This window comes from Salminus brasiliensis, chromosome 1 (genome assembly GCF_030463535.1).
Source record: "Salminus brasiliensis chromosome 1, fSalBra1.hap2, whole genome shotgun sequence".
Taxonomy (NCBI): domain Eukaryota; kingdom Metazoa; phylum Chordata; class Actinopteri; order Characiformes; family Bryconidae; genus Salminus; species Salminus brasiliensis.
The window spans coordinates 91,683,239-91,701,791 of NC_132878.1; the positions used below are offsets into that span (position 1 = coordinate 91,683,239).

Sequence of the window (18,553 nt, forward strand, 5' to 3'; positions counted from 1 at the left end):
GGCTGTGCTGGCAGTCCAGCTAAGCTAGGCTTGCTGGGTCTTGTTGTCATTCATGATTACTGTGGCAGAACCCTAAAATGAGCCTTCTGTCTCATGGGGCTGATAATAAATTAAAGTAATGAATATTAAATAAATTAGCACACCGTATCTGAGCTAGAGACTGAGCTGGTGATGTTTATTATGCAGACGGGGCTCGATATAGATGCTAGGACACATAAGACAGCCCTTGGGTGACCTAGTTGATGTAATCCAGCAGTCACCGAGTGTAATGGAGGCTAAAGGGGGAGGTGTGGAGTTTGTGGTTTAGTCCCTGTTTTAAAAAAAGTTGGACTTAGAACGTTTCAGATGTTTCAACACTGGGAGAACTTTTCTCAAGGTCAGGTTTTTAGAACATTCAGTTAACATTAGTGTGAGAATGTTTGCTCCTAACAGTAGTAGAACTTTTCTAATGATCAGATAACGTTTTCAGAACATTCGGTTAAGGAACAATCAGATAACGTTTTCAGAACATTCGGTTAGTGTTACTGTGAGAACATTTGCTCCTAACATTAGGAGAACTTTTATAAAGTGTAGATAACATTTTCAGAACATTCGGTTAGCGTTACTATGAGAACGTTTGTTTCTAACATTAGGAGAACTTTTATAACAATCAGATAACGTTTTCAGAATGTTCGGTTAACGTTACTGTGAGAACATTTGCTCCTAACAGTAGTAGAACTTTTATAACGATCAGATAACGTTTTCAGAGCATTCAGTTAGTGTTACTATGAGAACATTTGTTTCTAACATTAGGAGAACTTTTATAACAATCGGATAACGTTTTCAGAATGTTCGGTTAACGTTACTGTGAGAACATTTCGTCATAACATTAGGAGAACTTTTATAACAATCAGATAACGTTTTCAGAACATTCATTTAGCATTACTGTGAGAACATTTGCTCCTAACATTAGGAGAACATTTATCAAGATCAGATAACGTTTTCAGAATGTTCGGTTATCATTACTGTGGGAACATTTGCTCCTAACATTAGGAGAACTTTTATAACGATCAAATAACGTTTTTTAAATGTTCGGTTAACGTTACTGTGAGAACATTTGCTCCTTACATTAGGAGAACTTTTATCACGATCAGCTAATGTTTTCAGAGCATTCGGTTAACGTTACTGTGGGAACATTTGCTCCTAACATTAGGAGAACATTTATCACGATCAGATAACGTTGTGGGAATGTTTCCTGGTAGCTGGGTAGCTCCAAGTGACTCTGTTAGCCTCAACTGATCTGCTTCAAATGCCTGGGGATGTAGTCTGATCCCGCTCCACATGCTGATTTTCCAGAGGACATTTTCATGGCTGTGCTGTTGCTGTTTCTGACTCAGAGTATTTTGAATTCCTTCAGAAGGCCGTGAAGCTGTCTGTGTGCTGACATTTTGCTCACATTTAGTTTGGACAAAAAGATAAATGTACTCACCGGTGCATAAAAGTTGCTTCTTAGCAATTAAGCAGCGTTCTCTGACGTGCTGTGAACAGCCCAGTGTGTCTTGTGTACTCAGTGCTTTGGAATTTCAGGCACGTTCCCTCTGCCAGTGGTACACAGCAGCAGGTAATGAGCTATGATTAAAGGACGACTAATTTCAGCCGCTTTTCTCGCTCAGCATTCACTCGGCCGCACTCCGTATAATGCAGCTTTTCTAAGAGCCTTGTTCGGCTTCATTTTATTAACAGAGCTGGAGCTCTGCTACGCCAAGCGAGATGTTAGATCGGCAACGAAATAGCTGAATGCTTTAGATCAAAACACAGCAGAAGCCTCAGTGATGAATTGCCTCGTGGCAGCAGTGGCACATAGGAAACCTTACGTAGACATTTAATGAAAGACAGGTTTCAACATCATTTAGGGAAGCTACTGTGTTTGGAATCAGCCAAGTAACACTTTACAAACTTACTGTTTTTTAAGGTTAACAGATATGAGGTGGAGTAAGGTGCGATTCTAGCATTTGTCTGCTTATCTTAGGGACTTCAGAAGGACTGTCTTTCTAGGTGTACATTTCAAACCACACTTCATTTTGTAAGGATTGTTGTCTGGTTCAAGGTTCCTTTATTAAGCAGGAACAGCAAAATGCTGAGTGACACATTGAGGTGTTTTGAGAACGTCAGCTTTGCAGCCTGGAGAACATGACTGGGGTTTTTACTTCCGGAGCTAGAGTCACTGAAAAAGAAGGCAGTTGTTTTCGGGTCTATTGGGGATTCACAATTAAAGGTGACATACAAAAGTTTGGACATCTCTGGTCAATTTTACTGTTATTTTGAATATCTAAGCAGGCAAAAGTTGAGCTGATGCTAATTTCCAAAAAGCATGAAGTTAAAGATATATATGTTTTTTATATTTTTTATTTTATTTTTTTTATTATTATTTATTTATTTTAAAATAACAAAAGTGCCTGAAGAAAGGCTTTGGACACCCTGTGTGGCCAGTAATGCACACATTTGCGAGTATCACAAGACAAGACAACCATATTCACCATTTGTGTTTGGCTTCCACCCATCCATGCAGTGAACACACACATACAGAGCAGTGGGCAGCAGATGTGAAGGGTCTTGCTTAAGGGCTCAACAGTGGCAGAGCCCAGGTATCAAACCCAAAACCCTGTCATTGTTAGTCTGGAGCTCTAACCACTGAGCCACCAAGCACGCAAGCACGTTTGTAAGAGCTAAGAGTCTTTATGTTCTTGTTCAGGGCATTTTCACCCATTTAGTCCTGTAATATTTGTGAGATTCTGCTGTAAAATTGCGATTTCTGATGATGATGATGATGATGATGATGATGATGATATTTAGGTTGGGGGCCTGTGAGACATTTACATTTATGGCATTTAGCTGATGCTCTTGTCCAGAGTGACATACATGGTTACTCATATTACAGAGGCGGGTCGATGTAGTGCATCCAGAATGTATTACATTAATTTATTTCCACTACCAGTGAAATGTTCCCTGTACCACTGGCTGCAACACAAGCCCAAAACATGACGGATCCACCCTCATAAAAGTTGACTTTTAACATCATTAGTCCACATTAGTCCAGATGTTCCTTGTGAACTTTGTGCTCAGGACTCAGGAAAAGGTTTCTTTGGATGACTCTCCCATGAAGGTCATTCTGTGCAGGTTCTGCTAAACAGTACTACAGTGCACCGCCACTCCTGAGTCTGCTGATAGCACTTCTCCTGCTTTGTGCGCATCAGTTATTATCATGTTCAGACAGCTGTGTAGAGGAACCCATGGCTGGTGATTGTTGGGACGTGGTTTAAGAATTAGTATAAGGCTTTGAAATCTGCATCACCAGGTCATCCCTAACAATGGCTGTAAACAAGCCGTAGCCTTAACAAGCTCATTAAGATCTTCTATTCATTTAACTATTCACAGTAACAGGAATGTTGACCAGCCTCGAGGACATGGTGGCCCAATGGTTTTGTCAAGTTGATGGTGGGATGAGGATAAATATACAGTAATGTGCCAGCAAAGAAGGAAGGTGATACTGTATCGGTATCGGCACTGATACTGGCACTTACACACAGTACTGGTATCGGCAATAGAGAGCACCGATACCATGAAGCTAACTGACCCCCTAATTTTTTTTTACCATTATATTTTTATTACCATTAAACAGACATTTAATGGAACTTTTACTTTTAAAGCACTTTTTCTTTAAAAGTAAAAGTTTGTTTTTTTGGTTCTGAAACCAAAAGTTGAGTTTCAGCAGCTTTTAAAGACTAACATACATTGACGTTTAGTAGTTTTTACACAGAGACGTGTAGCTGAATGTGAAATTGCTGAATAAGCACTTCTTGTTTCTAAACTGGTGTTTTGTCACTGCTCTGAAATGTGAATTTTAAACATCAGTTAAAAGCTGTTTGGTCATGCTTAGCCAGATCACGCTTTCCTACTTGCACATGTTTCTACATTGTGGCCATTGAAAGCTCTGAACTTTTCCAATGTGCAGTTCCTCAATCAGTAAATGCTGTTCGTTTAATCATATTATATCTTATTTGGGATAAGCTATAAAAAGTACATCCTATAAAAAGTGGAACACTATAAACATCAGGATTTATAGTCAGCTATCCAGTATTTAAGTCAGAGTTGGTATAGGTACTGTGTATCAGCCGATACTTGAAAATCTGGTATTAGTATTGGAAAGGAAAAAAGTGGTATTGTGCATCCCTAGTTTCAGTTTTGTAACTTCAGGATATATATTGTTAAAATTAAGGAGTTAGGGAGGAATTAGTGGAGTGAATTAGTGGAGTTAGGGAAACTCTCTGGTGGGCCAGATCCAAAAGTTCTCCCAGGCCAACTTTGGAGAGCACAACTGTGGTTAGTGCAGCTCTGAAAAATGAGAGACGAAGAAGAAATTTAAGAGCACTGATTGTACAAAAATAGACATGCACATCTAAAAAAGACATGGTAATGAGCTCATGAATATTAATGACCAACGCTCGGCACCTGTTTGGGTGCCAAAATGGACTGAAAATCCCAGAATCAGAGTCAGGAATACACCAACATGCATAAGAACATTATAATTATGTTAATTGACTTGGGCTGGATGCAGTTCTGTAGTATTTCAGGCTGGATTTGTCACATTCAGATAGAGCTAGACCACTGGGGTCTTCTAAAAAAGACTTCCAGCTGGTGATTCATTGTTAACATTGTAATGTGTTCAAAGATCAAGCTTCATCCCTGTCCAGTACAGCATTGCTAAATGTGCTTACTCTCTACTTACCCAAGCTCATGTTCCTGTTCTACTGTCCTCAGGTCCGTGGGGGAGGTGTATGGGCAGCGAGTGCGGCCCCGGAGGCAGCCAGAGCCGAGCTGTTTGGTGTGCCCATGTAGAAGGCTGGACCACTCTGCCCACCAACTGCCTCCAGTCAGCTCGGCCCGCCAACCAGCAGAGCTGCTTTCGCGTGTGTGACTGGCACAGGGAGCTTTACGACTGGCGGCTGGGCGACTGGAACCGCTGCGAGCCTGTTGTGCCTCGTGGTGGGGGGCTGCGCTCAGGGCCTTGTCCTAGAGGCGAGGAGGGCATCCAGACGCGGGAAGTAAGCTGTGTCCTGAAGGCCGACGGGACGCCTGCCGATGACGCCATCTGCGAGTATTTCGAGCCTCGGCCTCGCCTGGAGCAGGCCTGCCTGATCCCGTGCCCGCGGGACTGCGTGGTGTCCCGCTTCAGCCCCTGGACGGCCTGCTCCAAGACATGTGGCCTGGGCCTGCAAAACCGCGTGCGTGCCGTCTTGGCGCCTCCGCTCTTCAGCGGCCTGGCCTGTCCCAATCTGACCGAGTTCCGCACCTGTGCGCCCAGGCCCTGCGAGGGCCGGGAGACGCTCTTCAGCCTGCGTGTGGGCGGCTGGGGAGAGTGTGGACTGCCTCAGGCTCCCCCTGAGGTCTCTGAGACCCCGTCACTTCCTCCGGCCCAGCGAGCCACCCGCCAGGCTCGCCGCAGGAAGAGCAAAGAGCGCAAGGGGGCCAAGGACCCCGAAACACGCGAGCTAATCAAGAGCAAGAGGAACCGCAACAGACTGAATCGGCAGGAGAGCAACCTGTGGAACATTGAAGTGGGATACCGGGCAAGGCAGGTGGTCTGTGTCCACCGCAACGGGAGCACTGTGACACTCAGGTGAGTGGCAGCTTAATAATTGTTCAATTTGTAGCGCTGCCACCGCGGGATTAAAAGTCACTGACACAGTTCTTATGAACAGGGTAAGAATTGATTTATCACATCTTGTGGAAAGTGTAATTTCCTTCAGAAGAGCCTCAGAAGACTCTGCAGCCAGCAATAACAAAAACATGTAATTGTATATATGGTATATCCCACTTATAGCTCAGTGAAACAAGTGGAGAAATTCTACTAATGTCTGAGCCTTTCTGTTCTTGTATTGCAACATGTTTTCCTAAACTGATGAAAAAATGGTTAATAATAGAAACAGTATGCAGTCTAAAATAAAGTACTGGCTTTGGAAAGCTATTAGGCCAAACTAGGCCTGTGCTGGTAGACCTTTTATGTGAAGGACTATGAGAAAAACAACAACAACAAATGTTTATACTTTTATCTTTCATATGTCCACATTAAAACTCTTAGTGCTCTTAGTTTAGCTTCTTCTCTAAAGCCATTAGCCATTGGTCATTAGTTTACTGGTCTTGTTCCTGAGACCTTAAACGAAATTGCAGGTTTTTTGCTATGGCTGGGGGCAACTGACTGTATATATGAACTAGGATTGGGGGGTCAGCTTAACGGTAATACTGTATACCACCGTATTAAAAATGTTGACTGCTGTGTCTGATCTGTCAGATTTCTGTTAGGTGTCTATCTAGTTTATGGCCAAATATGCTCATTCCCCCATGTGCATTTAAAAGTGCCACAGGTTGGGGACCCTGTGGGAGCTCACTGATTGGTGATATCACGTTCTGAAAACAGGTGGGGACAAAACAAGCCCACCATAGTTGCAAGAGTCTGACTGAAAGGCAGAGCAAGTTAACCTGGATGAAGTAAGACCATTCACTTAACTCAGATATGAAGCTTTATCCTCTAAACTGGTGTGATATGAGCCCCAGTTAGCTAGAACACGGCCTGTGCTGTGGGGTTAGGCCTGCTAGCTGACTTATCTAAGCCTAGATAGTCCGGCTACGAGTCCAAACACAGCAGAACTGGTCTCTGATTTGGCCTTTCTGTTACTCCCAACACCAGCCATGCGACTTTGCTCTCTCAGACATGAGTTTTTATGGTCAACACTTGTGTCTGTAGCTCAGCAGTTAGTAGAACTGTAGCCAAGCTAGTTTAGTAAAGGCTAACCATGAGGAAAAACGTTACATTCAGCTTCCTGTCCTTTCAACTTCAGTCGCTCGATCATTAGTCACCAATCGCTCGAGTCATTCTCGTCTATAACGTTTATAAGTGGGCTTTCTGTCAGACAGACTTGAGTTTGTTCTGTGGTGAGAAGGCTGTTATGATGCTTAATAAGCTAACCAGCTTCTCTCTTCTGATTCAGAGCATTTTATCATTTCTAGTTGCGTGATTGATAATTTACCATTTATTGAATGATTGATTCAATGCAATAATACCATATGTGGAGATATTACTCAGTACATGACAGTATAACGGTAGGTAGAAATGTAGAAACCTATGATTTTTGTGTTGGAGACTCACTCTGGTGTACTGGAAGCTCACAAAGACAATAGAAATGGTTGCATTTGAATTATAGACTGTAGAAACCTGAATTTCACCAGCTAATTAACTAATGAGCTACACACGTACACACACTATGAATGTAGATGTTCAGTCTGGTGTAGAAAGTCTACATTCTTGTAATTGGACTAGCAACCCGCCAGTTTGTTAGTATGTTCACCAATCAAACAACCACAAGGAACCACTGGTGCTACGAGCACTGTTATACATTCTCTTTGCAGAATGTAATTAACATTATAAATGATTCAGGACCATTACAAGCTCCCCCAGATGGTAATTACACGGTGATGACATCACCATCAAGGAAAGTGCAAGCTGTCAGCGACTGAATGTGGGTCACGATGTCATTTGTCGTGATAATAGTTTGCCTATATTTCCCTAAAGTGATAAGCTTAATAGTTACGCAGTATGTCCAAATGTTTGTGGACACCCCATTCTAATGAATGCATTCAGCTTATTATGTCACACCCATTGCTGACACAGGTACACACATACACAGCTTGTCTAGTCCCTGTAGACAAGTACTGCCAATAGAATAGGACTGCCTAGAAGGCTATAAAGCCCACCAGCATTGAGCTGTAGAGCAGTGGAACTGTGTTCTCTGGACTGATGGATGGTGCTCTAGCCAATACTTTTGTGGATGAGTTGTGACCTGAATGCAGTCAAATCCTCACAGCAATGCCCCACTCAAAATCTAGTAGAAAGCCTTATTCCCTGGGCAGTGATGACAGTTACTCCACGAAAAGCAGGATACACTCCCTGTTAATACCCTTGATTTCAATAGAAACAATGAAAGAGCAGGTGTCCCAATATTTTTGTCCATAAATTGAATGTAATCAGCAAAATGACAGTGATGGCTAACTCATCACAGTGAGCTCACCTCATCTGAAGTCAGGAAAACCTGCATAACAACCAGTTTATTCAAACCACACCCCCTCAACCGAAGTGGAGCTAAGAGCTGTGAGAGCAGCTAGGCTCTACTGTAGCCATTCGCCCGGGTCCTCTTTCTCGGCCCCCTGTCAGGGGCCTGACAGGCAGGGTGACGATTGTTCCACCCTTTCTCTCTCTCTCTGCCGAGCTGTCAAAGCAATGGAGCTACTACCCCTTTTCTGAGGTCTATTTTCCACCTCGACGATGACAACTCTATATCCACTCAACTTCCCTGACATGGATGGAATCTGGGCCAGCACTGTTAATAAATAAATAAATAAATAAATAAATAACTGGAATGACAAAGTCCTCGGCCTCAGCGCGGTCATTAGGAAGCGCCGAGACCGAACACTAGGCCTTTTATCTTCTGTGTGGTGTTTGAATTGCTCTGTGTATACAAGAACTAGCTACGGTGAAAGAGGTGTAGGCAGCAAAGAAGCGAGAGCATTCACAACTTCAGTGAACCCGTGTCATCGGGTATTAGCTTTCACAAAGCCGTTACTGTATTTTCGCTGCATTCACAGTGTACTGCAAGTGCCCTCCACTGCAAAGCCTTTGTGTTATGGCAGGATGCCAGAGCTAGTCTGTCTGTCTTGGAAATAGTTTGGCTTTAGCAAAAATTGGTCCAAATTGATCCATTACCACCTGAGAAATCTAGCATTTCCTTTTACTTCAAAAACTTCTGAAGACCCCAGCTTAGACCACTTAAAGGAGAGGTTCGGCAAAACGGCAAACGTACGTTTCCCCTCTTATCCCAAATCAAGTCAGTCAGCCAAGACATGTTCGGTGTCTAAAGTTGGCTTCTTAAGTTTTGCAATGGTGCTACACCATATGTCCAAAAGTTTGTGGACACCCCTTCTAATGGACGCATTTAGCTACTTTGACTAAGTTGCAACTAGAGCTTGTCTAATCCCCGTAAAGAAGCAGTTCCATTAGAATTGGACTCTCCGCAACAGATAAACATGGACCTCTTGGCACGAAGAGTTGGGGAAAATGAGGTGGGGTGGTGATCATCCAACATCCTGACTTCACTATTGCTCCTGTCGCTGAATTCAATCAAATCCTCATAGCAATGCTCCTCTAAAATCTAGTAGAAAGCCTTCTTCCCTGGACAGTAGGGACAGTTACTCCAAAAAGCTGGATCAACTCTTTTTGTAAAATACCTTTGATTAAAAAAGAAAGAATGAATGAGCAGGTGTCCCAATACTTTTGTCTGTATATTGTAGGTAAGCTCCTCGGGAAGGAAAGCCATGGATTTGGGCACTCAGTTGGATCTTAATCCTCACAGTAAAACATTCTGCTATGTTCTGAAATCAATACAGGGTCTACATTATACATACAGGCCAGAAATATACATACACCCACTTAGAGTATTAATTCAGTGGTGCTGAAAAGTTAAAGGTCAAGACCTCTTAACTTCTTGTTAGTGATCATGATGGACTACAGCTGGTACCTTATCTGTGCCCACATAAACAGGGGTTGTTTGTAAACAGCACTCGTTGGATTGACCAACACACGGTGAAATGGGAAGGTCCAAGGAGCTCTGAGCAGATCTGAAAAGGGTGTTTGTAGATTTCCACAAGTGAGGAACTGGTCCTGACAGCAGATGGGGGCGCTACTAAGTACTAAAGTTGCTTGACAAGCTATAGTTGAGTAATTTTGAGGCTGCAGCCGTCATTAAAAGTGGCATTTTGTCGAATTTGGTGAAACCACTTGTTCTGTTAGTTGTGTTGAGCTGTTTAAATTGATTGATTGGTTTCTTGCAAACAGCTGAACGTTTGGAAGTTCTGCTAATAAACCTGGTTTGCAGTGGAGGTTGAAACATTTGGAGTGCTACTGTAGATCCAGTGCTAAGAACAGTAAGAATGTGAACCGCTATTGATACATGTGCATATCTGGCAATATCGGAGCAGTCATGGCCTAAAGAAGGCCTGGAGAAGTGTGCTTGGGACTAGAAGGTTGGGAACCATGCCAGTTGGATCTCCTGGACTCCTCCCTCTATCCCCTATGGTGTGTGTGTGAGAGAGAGAGTGTGTTTTCACAGCCATAAATAGGTGAAATATGGCGGCTAAATTTCATTGTACTGCTGTGCAGTGGCTATGAAGTGTGATCTTAATGCTTAACACACATAAACATTTAGAAAATGTAGAAATTGGGACTATAGCCTCCTTCATCCTGCCTTGTTCAGAGTCCAAATTTCTGACTACTACAAACTTGGCGACAGTGGAGGAGGCCATGTTAATGTGCTTTCTATAAAAAAGATGAACACATCAGTGGTGTAAACCACTGTAAAAGGAGTAAAACAAAAATACCCCACTATTGGCTTGACTTCCCCTCTGATTTCCTGTGGTACCTCTCCAGTAAGCGTTCACAGTCTACCTTGATCAGCATTACAGAGAAATATAAAGTATCTCTGTTGGATTATAAATGCAGTAACTTCAATTAAATGCAGATCTTTTAGTTCATGTAAACATTCTGCTAATATTTGGACATTAACCTGTTAGCCCACGTATGCTGTTGTATACTGTTATATACGAGCTGGAGACTGAGTGGGGTATCGTCTGTGCATGAGCTCTCAACCCCAAAGTTCCCCCAGGTGTCTCAGTACACAGCTTTCTAGCTGGTTTAGAGCTTTAGGGAGGGGCAACATGTGTATTCTTTAAATAGATGGTCAATCTTTATGACCCTTATGATCTAGATAGTTGCAACAGGATGTGACAGGACCTGACCCTGAAGCCTCTGACACTTAACCTCTAGACTATCTGCCTCTCCAGGACGTCTGCATTCCTAGTACACCTAACCTAAGCACCATCAGATCATACTACATGTTTACACATCTTAGCAAATGTACAATAAACAATAACATTCAACAATGTAAGACCACACTCCAATTTCGCTACATTTCTGTCCTAATTAGCATCAGTTTCATAGGCCCCAAAATAGAACCTTGTGGGACTCCCACAAAGGTATACTACACCAAAGATATACTAAACCGGTATCAAGAGGTATCAAATAATTCACAGTCGTTTCTGGATTAGGATTGATAACTAAATAATAAACCTAAGGTTCAAGGGGTGTAAGACAATGGGTGTTTATTTTGTAAAGCAGCTGAGTTGCAGATATTGGTATTATTTAGATTTGTTGCATACGTTCCTGTTTATCTGGACTGCGATTTGAAATTGTACATCCTTTGACATATTTGTGGACAAAATATAAAAGTAATGAAATGAGTAGTAATGAAAAGAGTAATGAATGAGTGATGAAACGGCTATTAAAAAACAGATCCGTCCAGCCAGTTAAATCAGTGCGTGACGTATATCCAGATGTTATCAGCAATGTGTAAAATTCAACTTGTGCAGTGGTAGAGCTGGGATATTTCAAAGGAACCACCAAAACAACTCACATGTTCTCAGAAGCATAAATATTAATCTTTGACTTGTTTATTTCTGCCTCTGAAATATTCATACTTGTTTTGCCACTTCTAAAAAGTGGAACAAACTTTCCTCTGAAGCAATTGCTCTGTGACTCTTGCCAATAGTCCTCCGAAATGTTCTCCTTCCATTTCGTTTGATGTGCCTGACTGTATCTGCTCTACAAGTCTCGGTATCGATTCAGCTCCATGATTCTTTTATTTTTTGTGGTTTTTCAAGCGATATCATGAACAGCATCGTCTAACAGCCAAGCATCCAGTCTCGCTAAATAGACGAAAGTATTGGGACATCTGCTCATTTCTTGTTTCTTCTGAAATCAAGGGTATTAAAACAGAGTTTATCTTGCTTTTGTTGGAGTAACTGTCTCTACTGTCCAGGGACGAAGGCTTTCTACTAGACCTGCTGGAGCACTGCTGTGAGGATTGTGAGGCAATGATCACCACCCCACCTTATCATCTCCAACTCCCCAACTCATCCTAAAAGTATTGGATGAAGCACCATCCATCCATATTCTAGAGAACACAGTTCTTCCACTGCTCCACGCCTGGCATTAGGCAGCATGGTGCCAATAGGCTCATGTTTATCTACTCCAGAGAGTCCTATTCTATTGGCAGTACTTCTCTACAGGGAGTAGACAAGCTGTGTGTGTGTGTGTGTGTGTGTGTTTGTGTGCAGTTGCACATCTGTTTCATCAACAGGTGCAACTTAAAGTAGCTAAATGCATTCGTTAGAAGGGGTGTCCAGAAATATTTGGACATGTAGTGAATGTAGCATGTTTTTCATCTTCTCACCAGTTCGAATCGTTCCACTCAGCACTAAGACGTGCTCTTAGCCGGCCCACGCATTACAGTGCGTTTAGCTTCAGAATTTCAGATTTCATCCCCTCCTACATTTATTATGTAATGAAGATGTATCCAGTCTTCTTCTGCAGCACACAGGAAATCTCCTGAATCCCCACAACTTGTTTTGAGCGTCCTTCTCATTTCAGTGGAATGGAATAGAATTGCGTTTGTCCTCATTCTGTCAGCAGCGGAGAAATGCGTAGTTTCAGGAAAGCAGCACAATAATGTGTACAGCCTCTACATCAAGCCTTCAGAATGGTCTTTACCTCCTTTATGGTGCTTGTCATGTTTCACACTGTAGCTGTATCGTGGCTTCTTCTGGGAAGCAACGTGTCACTGTCATTGGCTGGCAGGATCACCCCTCTTGTGCTTAGTAGCTTAGCTGTATCTCCCCTTCTGCACTGTGACTGGATAGCAGTGTGTCATCTCCTAAACACTGCACTGAGATTGGCTGGTAGTATTCCTCCTGCTCCTCTTCCTTCTCCTCCTCCTTAGCCTCCCCCTGGTGTGCTTCACTCTCAGCAAAAGGTTCTCTGTAGTACCAGAAAGGTACTCAGTAAGTAGCAACTGTGGAAGCTGTTAAAGAAACATTTACAGCAGTTACTCAAACATGGTGAAGAACTAGGTACACGTTTTAAATGGTCCGTTGAGTTGTCATTGCCTTCATTAAAGAACCCTGGAGAACTTGCTTTTTTAAGAGTGATGAACTAGCTAATAAAGGCATGTGAAAAAGTTAGGACACCCAATGAAGATCTTGGTCGTTTAATAAATTTGAATACATTTAAACATCTGGACATTTGATCTCCTTTTACTAATAACTAAAAAATAACCTGAAATAAATGTCAAATTTAATGAATAAAGATACTATGTGAAGATTTCCCCACATTCTTGACTACTTTAAACACCTAAAACTAGAATCAGGTGCAGAACATCAGCTGCAGATGATCAGAACATGGTTTGAGGGGATTTTGGAGGAGTCTGTCTGTCTTATTCAGTTTGCATTTAGTTTGGTTTGCTCTTGATTGGTAAGTGAGAGTTGTTACCATGGTGAGGTCCAACAAGCTCTCTGAGGCCTGTAGAAAGCGGTTTGTAGATGTAGTGTCTGGGAAGAGATTTTAGATCTCCGAACACTTAGAGATTAGCTGTTTCAGGGGCTGTCACTATAGTCACAGGATCGCTGGTTCGAATCCCGGTTATACTGCTAGCCTTCGGCAGCCGAGGCCCTGAGAGAGCGCAATTGGGTTTGCTCTGTCCAGGGCGGGCATTCACAGAAACGACTGGAATTCAGGCACTTTAACAAGTGGGATCTCCCTAAGAGGTGAAGTCATGCTCTACAAACAGGTCAGGAAAACCAAGCCCACTGTAGTCAAACATTTAGAGGCATGCTAAATTCAAATAAGGGAAAACAAGCAAACCTAAATGAGCCAATCTACTAAATGAGCCTGAAAAAAGTGTAAAATCACTCCTAAGACCATTCAGGTGCTCTCAGATATGAGGCTTTATCCTCTAAACAAGTGTGATTTGAGCCTCAGGTAGCTGGACGTTCCTGGCTACACAACGCTGTCCATGGATCATTGGTTATTTGATCATTTGGATAGATCGCTGTCGGCTCCAACTGCCTTTAACGTGAGCAGATAATCACTAGTTTTATTCCTGGTTTGCCCAATTGTGTTGCAGAATGCTTTTTTGCTCGGTTAGACTAAAGGGGGCGTGTTCCAGCGGGAACGTGACGTCAGTGCATACCCTCTATTAGGGTTTAGGGTGTCCTACCTTTTTCGTGACAAGAAAAACAAACCTCTTGTGATTGGTACTTTATGGAACACAAACGGTCTTTTTCAGTATTGTACAGAACCCCACACTAATTTCAGTTCAAGTTTGTCCATTCATCAACTCTTACAGATTATAGACTCAAATATTAAATCAATTAAATTTCCTATTACACATTTCTGCTCGGTTTTTGAGGCAGGCAGCAGTTTTGCTCAAACGGGTAGGTAGGTGGATGGATGGATGGATGGATGGATGGATGGATAGATAGATAGATAGATGGATGGATGGATAAATGGATGGATGGATGGATGGATGTATAGATGGATGGATACATGGATGGATGGATGGATGGATGGATGGATAATGGATAGATAGCTGGATGGATGGATGGATGGATGGATAGATAGACAGATAGATAGATAGATAGATAGATAGACAGATAGACAGATAGACAGATAGATAGATAGATAGATACAACAGCAGCATAACACAGTAGTACACCACAGGAACGGGTACAGACAGAAAACAGATGCAGACACACATACTAATACAATAAATAAATAATGAAATCATTAATAATGAAGATGAACATGCTCCTACACTAGATGTACAAAAAAACAGTACATGCCCGTGGTGTGCAAAAGTAAAGTGGCTCAGACACACATCCAGTTGGGCGCATAAGGCAATAAAGTGACTTAGTGAACAATAACATGCCGTGAACATTACCATCCAGCACAGCATGAAATGAACATAAAAGAATTCTTCTAGTCAGCCCATGCACCTGTGCGCTACACCGTAATTATTGCACTCAGTCCATTGATACCATACGTCACCACTCGGAAGAACTGAAGAGCCTAATAGCTTGAGGGACAAAAGATCTCCTCCGCCGTGGCAGTAACCTGCCACTGAATTTAGTGTTCCTGTCCATAATGATGCTGTGAAGGATGGCTCACATCATCCATGATAGACAGCAATTTGTCCAAAACTAGAGTGTCAAGCTCCACCCCGAACACCGACCTGGTTCTCCTGATCGATTTGGGAATTACAGTCAGTTTGGGAATTTGGGAAAACTTCTCAACCACTAAGAGTGTGAATTAAGTCAAACAATTTTTTCAGTATATATTCTAGTTGTACTCTGAATCTGTTACGCATTTAGCTCTGGGTATTCAGTATTCAGCCATCACTGCCTTTTCTGCCCAATTCTGGGTGGGACTTGCTGGAAAATGGGCAACAAAAACAAACAAAAAAGAAAGACGGCTGTGTAACAAGGGCTAATGGGAGTGTTGCTAAATGGAGCTTTACTGGAAGAGACACAGTGTGTAATTAACTCTATTAGCCTGTCAGGAGCGTTTCCTCAATAAACAACAAGAAAACACTGCTTTTTTACACTTTCCAAATTACTGGTCATTGAAAAGTCCTTAAAAACCCACATAATGGTAATTGGTGATTTTGCCAAATAAGGCAGATTAGCTACTTATAGCACACCATCATTTCAGCGTGAGGCTGCATGAAAAAATTGCAATATCATGATCAAATAAATATTTTTTGGCCATCCAGAATTAGCAGAACTCTTGGTAAAATGAGCAAGCAGTGTGTTGAGGGTCTTGTTTTTTCAGGTTGCGCTGCTAACTCATAGAGAACCAATAGAAAATATGAGAGGTCTAACCTTTCAGTGAAAAAAAAATAAATCTCACAAATATATCCCTGTTATACCAGGGTAGCCCAACCAAGCCTCTCCCATGGCTGTATGAGGTGGGAGAACATTATAATATTAGGCCATTTCCTCATAATAAGTCTGTCCATGTACTTGTAGGCTCTCCTCTTCAACACAGCTGGTAGGTCAGGGTATGGTTTAACCACTGCAAAACCTTCTGTAGAAAGGGGTAGTTTTGTATGTACACTTTTGGCCACTGTTGGCCTGCAGGAAGATCCAACCATGTCCAAGTAAAATCTACAACATTTCCCTGAATCCATATTTTAGCATCTACGTAATGAATGAATAGAGAAATCCAACAGCAAGACAGCGAGTCGCTCAGAATTCTGATACTGAGGCTTTCAGGTGGGGTCATAGGGGTTAATTAGGAGGTCCTGTACCCCACCAGGAACCCCTCTCTTTCCCCCTTCGTCTGATTATAGATGCTGCCCTTTAGTAAAGTATTTCTAAATCTGCTAACTGTTGATAGTTAGCCTCCTGCCAAAATGTCCATTATAATGTGGTACTGCCAATTAACTCCCCCTAGCACTAGCAGCGCTCCTGACACTAGTGTTGAGGGCAAGGACTTAACACAGGTCTCCTCCGATACATGCAAAGCCAGACACCACCCTTTTTTGAACTGTGGCCAGTGCGGCATTACCAGACTGCTGTCAGACTGACTGCGCTCAAAGGAAAGTGCCAGGTCCACAGCTTTACCGCACCAGCTAACGCCGACGCCGGTGCCGACCAACATCGCTTAAGAGTGATGAGGGGAGAGAGCACCATCTACCCACCTGGAGAGTGTTCTTGCGAACTCCGGCTGCTGATGGCAAAGCGGCATGGCTCGGGATTCGAACCCGCGACCCCTGGGCCACTTAGGTCCAAGCTCTGCATCCCAATTCCAGCTGTAACACAGGGTAGAACAAACCAGTATTCCTAATGATGGAGAAGCCCACTGTAGGATTTTGTCCCCTCAGTGTCTGAATGACCATGGCTCGACCGAAAAAGCCTCCCATTAACGAACTACATGGCAAAATATCTGTAAGTCACAGCGTTTAGTGGCTTGTAACTATCACTTGCTTATATGCTTATACAAGCATCTTCGAAACAACCAGACTCGCAATGCATTCTGGTCCACATTCAGCTCATGTAGTGATTATGAGTGAGTGGAGAACCACAATGCCCACACACTTTACAATTCAGACGCTCCGAGAAAAATGGCAGAGGAACACAATTGTGCCATGAAATGCAAACAGGGAGCTGTTTTGGCCACGGCCCATAACTTTTTTCAATCTGAGTATGACTGCGTAACTAATGGGAAAAGAAAAGCGTTAAATTAATAAATATAAAGTAATACAGGCGACCGTGATTTGTGGAGAGCACTCTGGGTACCCTACAATGCTGTTGTTGCTTAGCAACAGGAGGACGAGAGTCAGAAGCAGTGTTCAAAAAGCTTGTGTGAATCCACTGTGTTCATAAAGAACTATACTAACCTCTTAATATTGTGAATATTGTGAATATATGTGGTGTGAAAAATCACCCACCTATGATCTAATGTCAGATATTTTGTGGAAATGTGTGTAATTATCAGAAATGGGAATGTACTAGACACACTCCCCACAGGTTCACCAGAAGCTCCTAACTTCTCTCGGTCACTGACACAAGCTATAACCAGTAGGGGTGTAATAAAATATCGATACATTAAAGTACCATGATATGAAATTTTACAATACTTTATTTTTAGTGAGGGCAGACAGACAGATTGATAGAAGGACAGGTGGATGAATAGATAGATAGGTAGATGGACAGATGGGTAGATGGGTGGATAGATAGACAGACATCTAGAGAAGATGGATAGACTGGCAGACAAATGTGCACAATAGATGGCTGGATGGATAAACAGACAGATGGAAAGACGTATGGGTAGATGGACAAAGACAGACAGAGATAGATAGAGTGACAGACAGACAGATATGCATGACAGATAGATAGATAGATAGATAGATAGATAGACAGACAGACAGACAGACAGACTGATAGATAGACAGACAGACAGACTGATAGATAGACAGACAGATAGATAGACAGACAGATAGATAGATAGATAGATAGATAGTTTACATGTAAACAGACAGTGGTTCATTTAGTGCAGTGTTTAAACCCGACCACTAGACGGCAGTCTTGTGTGTTTATTATTATTATGGTGTGTTTATTATAGTATGACAGTGTTTCTAAATTTAGATTTGAAAAAGTCTTGTTTGCAGTGTCTTGATATAAATCTTAACCCCTGTATCGAGAAATGCATTGGATCACCAGGATCTGACCAATACACAACTCTAATAACCACAAACCGGCAGAAACATGTGATTCCCTCCCTCTGTTGAGTTCATGTTGTAGTATTTCTGAATTTACGGATGTTTCTACGCTTCAGAACATAAAAATGAGGGGGTATGGAGGGGGTAGTACAAAAAAGCTTGGGTTTTAGCCTCACAAACTAGTTTTGAACCACAGATCGATTACACAGATTAGAAGATGATGACATTAACCAGAAATGTTTATCTAGCATGTTCAGGCACTGCAAAAAGTCCTGCTTATTCCTACTAGCAGTTAACCAGCTAGCTACATAGCTATACAGCTTTAGCAGTGCATGTTTTTGCTTTGTTAATGG

General features: G+C 42.3%; 1 protein-coding gene across 1 annotated transcript in view; it reads left to right on the plus strand.

The window, feature by feature from the left end:
* The window catches only part of thsd7ab (thrombospondin, type I, domain containing 7Ab), a 225,451-nt gene that overhangs the window by 89,521 nt on the left and 117,377 nt on the right, over positions 1 to 18,553 (plus strand). Inside the window, exon 2 of the mRNA XM_072692410.1 lies at positions 4,798 to 5,656. Within this exon, the coding sequence (XP_072548511.1) occupies positions 4,798 to 5,656 (859 nt within the window). The remainder of the gene's footprint in view (positions 1 to 4,797; positions 5,657 to 18,553) is intronic.